This window comes from Neolamprologus brichardi, chromosome 12, assembly GCF_056152115.1.
Source record: "Neolamprologus brichardi isolate AB-2024 chromosome 12, ASM5615211v1, whole genome shotgun sequence".
In the NCBI taxonomy this organism is placed as follows: Eukaryota; Metazoa; Chordata; class Actinopteri; order Cichliformes; family Cichlidae; genus Neolamprologus; species Neolamprologus brichardi.
The window spans coordinates 35,274,681-35,287,179 of NC_142115.1; the positions used below are offsets into that span (position 1 = coordinate 35,274,681).

Genomic DNA, 12,499 nt, shown 5'->3' on the forward strand with positions numbered 1-12,499 from the left:
CATTTAAAATTTGCAATTATTTTATGAAATTATGTTGCGTCCAGTTTCATTAGGCCAAAAAACGTATCTCTGAAAATGTAACGTTTTATATTATGTCTAAAATTAGCAGGGAGGTGACACATTTAATTCATGAATGTGACAAAAATATAAAGCAGATAATGGATTTCAGCTTTAAACACTAAAAAATAATGAGGTCATCAATATTTTCTTGTTGGTTAAATCACACATGCTGTGATCACTTTTTGATGTAATCTGTATTTTCAAGCCACTTTTTGAGATATAACCAGTGTTGGGGAGTAACGGAATACATGTACCGCCGTTACGTATTTAAAATACAAAATATGAGTAACTGTATTCCGTTACAGTTACCGTTTAAAAAGGTGGTATTTAGAATACAGTTACTTTGTTGAAATAAATGGATTACAGGCGGTACTTCCCTGTTTCATATTGTGGCGGGTCAGGCCTATCTGGGTTTTGTTTGACAGCTACGTTCTGTTGTTCCCGGCGGCAGCGTTGCGGTTGCCATGGTTACAGGGTGCCGCTCTCTCTCTGCGTGTTTCCTGGGTGAGAGAGGCCTTGTTGTTGTTGTTGTGCTAAGCTAATAGGCAGAATGCTACAGGTATAGCTCTAAAGAATGTAGCATCATAGGCAGTGTAGTCCGTGCTGCAGGGAGAATGGACTGTCATACACGTTATGTGTCTGTGAGCGAGGGAGGGAGAAAAAGGAAAAGTACGAGGAAAAGGAAAAAACGGGAGCTGGAAGCATGTAAATATAATAATAACCACTGCAGCCAAGAAGAGAGCCTGACGAGCCCAGTTGTAAGTAAGCTATTAAGACTCGACTGTACACCGTGTTCGTGTTTTCCTCCGAAACAATAAGTTCTGTTGGAGCAGCCTTTCAACGCCTCTCTCTGTCTCTGCTAGCAAAGTGACCCAGACAACAAAGTAAAGCTAGTTTTCAGCTACGAGCCCGACACAGAACCCACCGTATTAGCCAGAGGTCCCTTTACTACGGTTCGGAGCCGCGAACCTTCAGTAACAGTAATAAATCACAGCAATAGTACATTCATGTAGTTGTAAACAGCATGATAATATATTAAGTAATCCAAAGTATTCAGAATACGTTACTCTCATTGAGTAACGTAACGGAATACGTTACAGAATACATTTTGGGGCATGTAATCTGTATTCTGTAATGGAATACATTTTAAAAGTAACCTTCCCAACACTGGATATAACAATGTCTCTCACTCAAAGTGATTCAGCCTGAACAACTTTTTAGGAACACCTGATTTGTGATAATGAGCAAGAAAACGTGGACTGGCTCTCTGGAGGCTCCTCCTTTTTCTTGGACAGCTGTGAGGGATCATGGAGAAAACTGTCCATCAAAACTATCATTTTAGCAACCGGCTGTCCCCCCAAAAAATCCAGAGTCACGACCTCCCAGCATTCCACCCAGGAGGAGCGCACACCGCCGTCACCACAGGGATAAAGATGCCAAGGAAGAGCCGCCGCTTGTGTAGAGGAAGGTTCGAGCTGTAGGTGTATCAGATGGCAATGACCTCATAGGAGCATCGGGACATCTCAGGGGAAAAAAGAAAAGCTTGGTGGCGAGGAACGCAGAATGTCTCAGAGTTTGGTTTATAAATCAAATATTGTCTTTAATGTCACTGTTTGACTTATTGGAGACTGCTGCACATTTTATAAAACACTTGTTTGAAATCAGTGTCATGAATTTACTCCACTGGCAAAAAAATGCATATTAATCTATGACGAAACTGTGCAAACGTTTTAAACGCGTGTCAGAACACTCTATATTTAGTTTGCACTTTTTGTAGGGACACATAAGATTGTCTCATCTTACGTGATGAAGCCACCCTGTCTCACAGAAAAAAGAAATATTTCTATTTGTTTGCATACATGGAGGTTTTTGGTTTACAAAACTTCAAACTAACGTTTTATGCCTACAGTAATGTATGTTTAATGTGTGAGACACCTCGGAGGCACGCTTTTAAAACAGCGGCAGCAGTTTTATTATAAGCAAAACCATGAAGTAGTTTTATTTCATACGCCAAACCAAAGAAATCACATTCAACACTCCTGCCACCAAACAGAGACTTTTTTGGCTGTTACAACTAAATAAACTACATTTACCCAGATATGAGTTAAGGTTGATAAATAAACAAACTGTATTTAAGTAGGTGAGAAAACCGGATGAAATTTGTGTCCATAAACAGAATTCTATATATTATTTTAGGCACTGCTGTGAGTCTCTTGGCTGTATCGTCAAAACATGATCAGGTCAGTGTGTGTGTCAAACTCACACTTACACCCATCAGAGCTGTATAATAATTTAAATGTGCTGTATTATATTGTTGTAATCGTAAGCATTACCACATCCATCCTCAGTTTTACCAATTACAGTTGAACACACATTGTTGGTGAACATGGCAACAGAATATGAACACGATCATAGAGGAGAAGTAAAAAAAATGTAGCTTCATATGTTAAAGTTATTACACCGGTTATTACAGTGGAATAAAGCCATTGTAGCCAAGTGTTAGCCAGTGTTTCTGTTGTATTCAGCTGTACAACTGATATTTCTTATGAAAAGCATGTAGCACATGAATGAAGCATTTTCTGTGTGTGTTGTTACAATGCTCTGTGTTGCCACTGCGTTGTGTGATCGCATCCCAGAGCAATATTTTTTCTACCAGATTGTTTTTTCATAAAAATGTATGTACGACAAAAATCTTTATGTAATAATACCATTAAAGATATATATCAACATGTATATGTTTTTAATTGCATTAAGTGGGAAAATGCAGAAAGTGGTTAAACATGCTGATCTGAAGGTTCAGAGAGAAGGCTCTATCTAATTTGTGTGTTAAAGTTTGGTATCTGCGGTAAAATATGGGAGTGTAGTATATTTCACTTAAGTCCTAATGAGGTCACCAATCTGTCACTGCAAAAGTCTGTGGCTGACTAATGAAAGACAGGTGTGTGCGTGCGCTGACAGGTCTGTGCTGGCTGACGTTCTCCAAATCCTCTGAGGTCATGACAGATTTTACTTTAGTCTAAAACAGGCCTGAGCGCTGATTACTTACCAACAATCTTCCTGTCCTTTCAGATATGAACACCAGTGGGATCCCTCCTCCCACTCTAATGATCCAACATTTGACCTCGTTCACATTTTGTGCCACTCTATCACCAAAAGAGAATTTTTCTCAAATCTTGCTGTCTTCTGTGAAGAGGTATGAGGCCAAAGGTCAGGCACAGTGCTAACGTCTAAAGATCATGATGCTGTCCATGCTGTATAACATGGTTATTATGAATTTTATTTCAGCTCTTTAATCAAAATCTGAAAATGCCTGTTGTGTTCTGGCCAGCATCTACAGTTACAGCTTTGTGGGTAAAGTAACAAAACACAGATTTTTATTTCAAAATTAAGATTCACATCAAACTATTAAGATACATTTTGATCTGTACAAAGCAAGCTATATTATTTGTGAGCTGCTGCCCTTAAAAACCATCCATCCATCCATGCTCTGCATTTGGAGCTGTAACTCACGCCACTCTTTTCCACCTGAGAACCATGGCCTCAGACTTGGAGCTGCTATTTCTCATCCCAGCTGGTTCAGACTTCGCTGCAAACTGCCCCTGTACAAGTTAGAGGCAGTCATTTAATAAAACCAGCAGAATGATCTCATCTGCATGTAGCGGAGATGAGATTCTGAGACCACCAAACCCAACACCTTCCACCTGTCATGGTCCTGGGTCGTGCGACCCAGTGTTTTGAGTTTTAGTCTATTTTGATGTTTATTGTTTTAGGTTCATTAAGTTATTCTAGCTCATTTGTAATTATATTACCCTTGTGTTAAGTCTCCCTTGCCCTTCATGTGTTTATGTCTGTGTGTCTTATGTTGCCAAGTTCATGTTGTCGTTTCTGTCATCTCCCCTGTACTCAGTCTCCCTGGTTCGTGCGTCTACCTGTCATGCGTCATGTCTGCGTGGTTATGTTTAGTTCATGTCATGTCTAATCTCCATGTTTCCTGTTTTACTTTGAAAGTCTGTATTCAATGTCAGTGTATTTAGTTTCACTTCTCCTGTCCTGTCTTTAGGTTCATGTGTGTCAGCTGTGCTCCCATGTGTGGCCACTTCCCCTGATCATCCCTCATGTGTATTTAGTCTCTGTGTTTCGTGCAGTCTGTGTCGCGTCGTCTGTGTTCTCACCTCCATGTTTTCACGGTCAGTCTTTGCAGTTATCATCATAGTCTCTGAGTCTTCTTAGTTTGTCACAGTACTAGTTTTCCCAGTTTAGTTATAGTCTAGTTTAGTCACGCTATCCCTGCTGTGTTTGTACACTTTGTCTTCAGCCATAATAAAGGCTCGCTTTCTGTTAAGTTCACTCCCGTCTACTCACTTGTGTACGCACCTGGGTCCATCACGCACACCACCACACGGCCTGTCTCCGCAGATCGTGAAACCACCACCTCTATCCAGAAAAAGGTTCAACGAAATCAGTGACAATCCGTTTGACTTATTGCTGGAAATGCAAACTAATCTCTCACTACGACTACACACAGTCACCAAGCAGCCCAACTGCTCAATACCCAATACACATGAGCTGCAGCCCCCACAGGACACCCCAGATGAAGGCTAATGCCGTCTCCAAGTTCAAGGCAGGATTTATGTAGAACTTGGAGTATCAACATGGGTGAGTTATAAAAAGAATCCCAAATACAGTTGTTATGAAGATGGAAACTATTTATAGAGGCCCCAAAAGGTTGATTCTGAACACTTTGGTTGCCATGATTCAAATTATGGTTTAAATGTGAGTTTAAACCATAATTTGTGAATGAATGAATCCATGACATCAGGAACTGAAACTTGTTTTTGAGCAAAAAAAGGTTCTATTAAGTATTTCTTTGATGCTTCTAAAGTACTTGGTGAGTGTATTTTATCAAGCTCACCAAAGTGTAGAAAAAAATAACTGTACATCACAGAATAAGAACAGCAGAAGTTTCACATTTATTATTCAAAATAGTGTTAATAATTAAATAGGGTTTATTTCTAAGTAAGAAAACACTCTATGACCTCAGAAATGAGAAGCAGCTTGCGTGACAAAGCTAATCGTGAAGGTTGTTAAAGCTCTCCTCCTTTGCTCACTAACCCACTGTGCCTCTGCTGCCTTTTGTCTTATTTGTCTGTGTGCATACGTGCATATAGGGTACGTATATATATATATATGTTACAGGGCTGCTGTAGGAGAGACCATTCATAAGAACATGTTTGATCGTTACTTCACTTTCCATGGACGTCACTGCAGAGCTATTAAAATTCACGCTGGATGGCAAAATTAAACAAAATGATAATAAAAATGATAATAATAGCCAAGAGTCACAGTATTTCTGCACGTGAAGCTGAGAAAATACCCACTGAAGGTTTTCGTCTCGATTTTATAGTCAGAAAAGGTGCCAAATTGTGTAGATTTTCCAGGATTTAGGGACTGACATCCCGAGACAGGATAATTTGTCGTGTCAGACACTATTCTAGTTTTATGCATCAACTGAGCTCACATAAGTTTAAAATAGAAATACGGTGTTACTGTGGATCCGCAGGAGCTTCTCTGATGGGATGTAGATATAGATGGGATATTATCGCAGGTCACAGGTCACGATATGATCAAAAACAAAGCTATGCATTTCATCTTAGGCAGGATGTATCATAGATCTCATTTCTTTGTGTCTAGGCTGAAATAAAGCCACTGAAAACTCAACAGTCGTAAAAAATTTTTTAAAGAAAGACAGTAAGACTCAGTCTGAAATAAGGCTACAGTAGAATGTAGTTACAAAAGCAACATCTTAAAGCTTCGCCACAGCCACAGTTAAACAAAGCTATACAGTTCACACTTCCAACACTTTTTTTTCTGCAGTGGGCGTTAAGATTTTCACCCAAGACCTGAGAAGAAGAATGAGACTCTTCCCAAACTGGTAGGCTATATTTTTCACAAGGAGCAGAAAAGATCTGTGACACAACAACAAAAAAAATTCTGCAACAAACATTTAAGGAGCTCCGTTTACATTGCTACCTGCTCAGGGTTTTGGGGTTCTCTTCGGTTCCTCAGCTGTTGACCGAGAGTAACAGCTTCTGTAGTAAAACTGTACAGTCCATGCTTATATACATACATCCAAATCTCTTTAACACGTACGCTATTACAACAAAAGCTTCTCAAAGACAGACAAAAAGTGAGCTGGCGACTGTCCAGAGTTTATCTTTGCACCTTTTGTCCAACTCCGCCAGGATAGGCTTGAGACTCCTTTTGAAACTAACTACATAAGAAAACAATGGATGGCTCTCTATTGTTGTTGCTTTGTTTGGCAAATGACACAACAGTCTACGCAGTTACTTTTTCCTGAAGACAGACTGTTGATGAGCTTCAGACTGTTTTTCAGCAGCTGCAAGCTTCACTGTATGGTCTCAATTGAAAGTACATCCAAAAGTTTATTGGGTATCTGGGTGGATAATGTGCTCTCTTAGAGTGTATTGTGGGCATCTATAGGAGGTTTAGGAAGTCTAGGTTCAAAAATGTTCCACACTATAAGATGATAGTTTGGACAAAAGCTGCTTCCTCTGCATTATCTGCCTACTCTATCATATTATATCCAATTAGCTGTCCAGTGTGCACTTTAAAATCTGGTTTCCAGGCCCTTAGGTGACAGGTAAGCCTATATTTTTGTTCCTTTTTATCTATGGAATATCCTATGAGCCAATAAATCAGGAGATGCTGGTTTGCATCCTATGTGCACCATTTTTAATTGTAATTTTTTGTCTTTTATTTTATTAATTCTTTTATTTTATATTATATTATAATATATATATATAATATATAATTTAACAGTTATAACAATTATAAAATATACACATATTTTATAGTTATAATAACATTTTATTTCCATAAATATTAGGTGTATTTAAATCAATCTGTGTAACACAATGCTCTTTATTTCTACCACTAAAATAAAAATATAAATGACTGGAACCCGCCTTCGTTACCTCACAGGTGAATTCTGTGCGTCATTTCAGCCGTTATATCGTTACAGGGCAGCTGCTTCTCCCGCCTGTTCACAGCTAAAATCATTACTTGTGTGTTTTGGTATTTTTTCTGAAGGAATTGTATTTTTCTTGCACGGTTCTTTATGGAAAGAATTCCGGTTTACATATTGGTTAAACGTGATGTCGTCAACTTCCGCTTCCTGTCTGATGAGAACCGGTAAGGCGGTTGCCATAGCAGCGTTTTCCAATACTCACGAGCACACACGCACACAGAAGATGGAGTACAGCAAATTCAGCCGTTTTTACGATTCTCTAACACAGTTTAAATGTTACGAGGATTATCTGGACTCAAAAGTCACGCCACTGGATCTGTTTTACTTTAAAGTGAGTGGAAAGTACAACTTTTATAAGCACTTTTATCCTACTTATCACTTACACCCCGCTATTTTGTGGTATTGCGCCTCAGAGCCGCACTGACTGAACTACAATTTCTTCATCAATCTACAGCAGTGAATTTTATTAAAAAATAACCATAGTCTCTCCAAAATTACCAGGACTCCTTCAATTCGCCATGTATAAAACCGTCTGAGCTGCCTTCATTAGCTTGCTAGCACATCACCTGCTTCTGGTACGTTAGCTGGTATGTTGCTCATCTAACGTCGCTCCGGTGTGCAAAGCAAGAAAATAAATTTTACACGCTTTATACAAATATTGGCCATTTTTAGCTACGTACTATCCCGACATAAAAACATACTCTTAAAAATATGAAAATAACTTCATGGGTGTTTTACAAAGTGTTTACCTGTTTACCTGTGATCAACCAAACATAGTTGACAAAAACTTGTCTGGCTTGTGGCATATACTATACCTCAAGTGTTATTTCCATCGACAGTAAATATCGTTTTAAGTTAATATCTGTTTGTTACTGCTCCCTGTTATTTATTTTCTGCATTGGACTTAGTTCGTTTGTTTCATTAAAAGCAGATTTGACTTGTTGGTGTAATTTCAGTAGTTCAACGCTAGGTGGTAGTCATACCAAGGTTTAGAATAAAACCAGTAACTCACTCTTTATATTCAGTCTGTGGTTTAAACTCTGGATTTAACAAGCAGCTATCATCACTCCAGTCTGCTTGTTTCATGCGATAAAGTAGAGAAACAATTACTCGTATCACATGGCAGTGGTACCGTTTCAAAGCCACACAGACAGTACAACGGGCTGTATTACATTTTGTTGTTGTTGTTGTTGTTATTGTTGTGTTGTGCTCGCTAGACCACAGATTCTTTGCACAAGTAGCACTATTGTATATGAAATTATAATCCATCCATCCATTATCTTCTACAAAGGTTAGGGTTAGTTATTTTCATATATTTTTCAGGGATGGACGAAAGAGTCAGAAGTAGCTTTCAGGCTGTATATTATCAAACATATGCCTTTAAAAGGCCCTAAATCGCATTTGTTCTTTCTTTCATGTTGGTCTCTTAAGTTTTTCGAGCCACGTATTCTGCTAAATAAGTTGAAAATGAACCTGCCCTTTAGAAATCAGCAGTCCTGCTTCCGTCCAGCAGATGGCGCCCATGCTAATGAGTTATGTGTCTGCTGCGGAATTGTTTGAACACCTGTGTCCACATTGAGAGAACAACGCCTATCTGACCTGATAATCAGCTGCAGTCAATCATTCAGATTCTTCCCTGTGTTGTGACACAGCACACTCAGCCCAGGTCATCTGGCATGTGTAGTTGTGTTGAAAAGGGCCAAATCTGGATAAATCCACTAATTATGAACCCATTTATCACAGATCATGTTATTCCGGTCTTGTCTCTGAAATGTCGTGTATTACAAAGTGATTTCCACCTTAGCTGATTAGTGTAGATCCTGGTGTGTGCGCTCAAATCATCTGTTTGAGTGGATTTTCAGGCCAATTTTAGGACCAGCAAAGGTCTGAGACTCATTTCTGGTCAGCCACATCAAAGCTGAAGGAAAATATAACTTTTCCTCTTGGGTGCGGACACAGGCCCGGCTGCTGGGATTTTGGGTATGAGGACATGTGGCACAAGCTTTGATCTAACAAGCCACTGGGTTTGACGGCGAGATTTGGTTTTTAGATGATGACTTTATTGCTTTGCTTTAATGACAGCAGGTTTGCAAGTGACGATCGGAATAATGTAGCTAAAAATCCCTGCTGACATACATTAATGCTCACACTTGCAACAGAAATAGATCTGGAAATAGGAATGAAATCATCCTGAACCCATAAAACTAAAAATGTGGTGGTGTCGGAGAGCAGGTCATCGCTTCCATACTTTTAGGCAGGGCAGTGAAATGACACCTTTTAATCGAAAGACCAGCGTGACAAGTAAATCCTAAAAACCAGCTGAGAAAATTTCAAGTTTTTAGTTTTTAGTCTTGTGGTGATTAGTGAGCTGAGAGGCCACAATTTGTAAATTCGGCACTGCAAACGTCTGACAATATCCAGCCTTGACTGTAAAGCATGCTCCCTCTTCTTCACTGATTCTTCTTCTGTTCTCATCCCAAGCAGAAGGAGTTGGCCCTTAAGCTGGTGGAACACGGCCACAGGGGCACGGTCCTGAGCAGGGAGGAATTTGAGGAGAGGAAAGCAGCTGTGCAGGCTGCAGAGGCTGCAAAGAGCAACGCTTTCTACGACAGGAGCCGGCCAATGTGAGTTAACTTCTCACTGACCCCACTGTGCTGTCTGAGGTGCTGTCCTTACGACTGACCAGGAGAGACAGATTCACACAAAGCACCAGTTAAATGCTAGAAGCTGTTGGGTTATATTTGGAAAATTAAATGAGGCTGTTTACAGTCCGAATGTGGTCAGAGGATTTTAAAATCAGTCACAGTGGAAAGGGGAAAAAAAGTTACTGTTCTGTAGTTCATTATATTCACTTCTCATTTAGTGTGAAAGAATAATATTTTAGTTGAGCGATCCTCAGTCTCTTCCTTGGGTCTTTTTCTGTAGTTGCGGTTGAAGCCAGGGGGCTCCCCGTGAATCAGTTTCTGTGCTTGAGCTGTTTCCATTCCTAACCAGATCTTATATCCCGAGCCATATTTTTGTCAAAGTACCAACTTTTCTGTGTAAACAGTGTCACAGCTCACGTCAAGCAAATTTATTTGTCTTTACTGTTGGGGTGTTTCACATCGTTTCAGATTTGCAGGGGTGCATAATGAGAAGGAAAACCCAAGCTCCATCTGGTGGACTTTGATCCCTTGTTAAAGCAATAATATGTAACTATTTTCTTTTTAAAATAACAACTTCAAAATCATTTTGATGGTACACTGACTTGTAATAGGGCGAGCGGCTTCTCTTTCAACGCCTGCTCTGGCAGTATGTAACGTGGGTGAGTGGGTACAAACCTCCGAGAGAACTGTGTTGCCAAGAACACTGAGAGCGGAGCTCAGCAGATCAGCTACCGAAGACACGGTGCCCAGCAGCAGACGACTGGTGGAACAAGAGGAAGCGGCGTGCAAGAAAGCTTTAGAGGGGTAAACTGATCGGGCTTCTATAGAAGTTTAAGATTAGCGCAACCAGGTTAGCTAGTCCCGTGTTTGTTCCGGCCAAATTTTGTTCACTGTATAATAAATTATACCTGCTCCAGCTAAGATTAAACACACAAAACGAAACAAGGAGCTATTTAGCTTTCTAATGACCAAAGCTTGGCTCAATAACAACTTGCCGGACTCAGCATTTTAGCTTGATTCTTCTTTTTCAAGTGGGCCAAGACTTGAAGTCTGGGAAAAACAGATGATGGCGGGTGTGCACATGTAGGTTGGTGCAAGAACTGCGCTGTGATTAACAACTGTTCAGTAGTAGAGAAATATATTACAGTCAAATACCCACCGCTGTGTCTTGTTTGATGTTTGGCTGCGTTAGCAAACTCAGGGTCTACTTCAGTACAGGGAACAGGGATTATTTATTATATATACTGTCTTTTTTTCTTAGACAAAAGCTCCATCTGTTGGGTTAGCTTACTGTTGTTTTTACACATATCTTGACAGATACGGTGGTAGAATTAAAACTTGGCACCAAACCTTTAGTTTTTTAATTTTGGGGCGATCGTGGCTCAAGAGTTGGCAGTTCGTCTTGTAATCGGAAGGTTGCCTGTTCGAGCCCCGGCTCCGACAGTCTCGGTCGTTGTGTTCTTGGGCAAGACACTTCACCTGTTGCCTACTGGTGGTGGTCAGAGGGCCCGGTGGCGCCAGTGTCCGGCAGCCTCGCCTCTGTCAGTGCGCCCCAGGGTGGCTGTGGCTACAATGTAGCTGCCATTACCAGTGTGTGAATGGGTGGATGACTGAATGTGTAAAGTGCTATACAAATACAGGCCATTTACCATTTAATAGGAACGATAAGTAACCAAATAAAGGTCATGTTTTTATTAAGGCTTTAAACCAGACATTAATTTAGGTGATATCAAAGTGGCTTTGTCCATCCATGGTGTCTCTGGCTGGATCCATTCGACCCTTGTTCAACATATATTTTGGCTAAACCACCAAGACACAGCATCCACGGCAGCTGACATCTACACATGCACCAGTAAGTTCTGCTTAACACCAACAACAGGTGGAGCTTTTAGACTGTTAGTGAGCAAAACTCTAAAAACAAAACAAAGTACTGTAGCTCTCAGCTTCAATTTTGTTTGTGGCAGATGATGGTTGTCAGTATTTCGACCTCACCAGTCTGACTGGGTGCTCATCAGTATAAAACTACTTGCATTTAATCACACTGTGTATTCATGCAGTAGTGTTCAGAAGGAAAATACCAGTTTGTTTTTCTCAAATGATGGAGATGGTGTGCAGGTACAATTACACATGAGGACACAAGTATTTGCACAAGTATTATTTATTAATAATAAATGTTTGTCCTTCTTTAACACAGCAAGAGATTTTTAACATAGCACTTTGAAACATACTTTCTTTAGAAAGCATCAATTATTTCTGTTATTTCTGATTGATTTCAGACAAAAAAAAATACCAGGGCCAATGTTATGAGGGATTGTTAGCTATTTTTAGCCATAGCACAAACCGCTGGCATGCAATGATATGCTTTAATTGTGCAATGCTCTAATCTATAAAATCAAGTTAAGACTAAGGGATTTTTTTTTCCAATTTACGTAGTATCAAAACTTCAGCAAGAGTTTGAGATGTCACTTGAGAAAGCATCATGTTAAACACAAACGAAATCAGCAGAAAATGCATACACAAACTTATCACAGTGTTTTCAAGTGTCAAGAACTGAAGCGAGAAGTATAATCAGAAATCCAAAGAGAGCCACACAGTGCAGCACCAGTCTGGCAGAGGTAGGAAGCAAAGATTTGAACGACTGGGGGAAAAAAGTGAGAGATGTGTCTAAAGACCCAAGAACAACTGCCAAGACGCTAAATTACTTAGCCAAGTTGTAAATTGTAGTCTCAAAGGAGACAATCATTGG

The 12,499-nt window shown here is 39.9% G+C and overlaps 1 protein-coding gene across 3 annotated transcripts in view; it reads left to right on the forward strand.

Annotated features, from left to right (window-relative positions):
* The first annotated feature begins 7,098 nt into the window (after positions 1-7,098).
* Positions 7,099-12,499, forward strand: part of cfap299 (cilia and flagella associated protein 299) — a 106,787-nt gene continuing 101,386 nt past the window's right edge. For 2 of the 3 annotated variants that reach the window (XM_087849476.1, XM_087849474.1), the window contains exons 1-2: positions 7,099-7,439; positions 9,590-9,732. In XM_087849476.1, coding sequence (XP_087705602.1) covers positions 7,236-7,439; positions 9,590-9,732 — 347 coding nt within the window. In that variant the 5' untranslated portion in view covers positions 7,099-7,235. The remainder of the gene's footprint in view (positions 7,440-9,589; positions 9,733-12,499) is intronic. The other variant, XM_087849475.1, reaches the window with a different exon arrangement.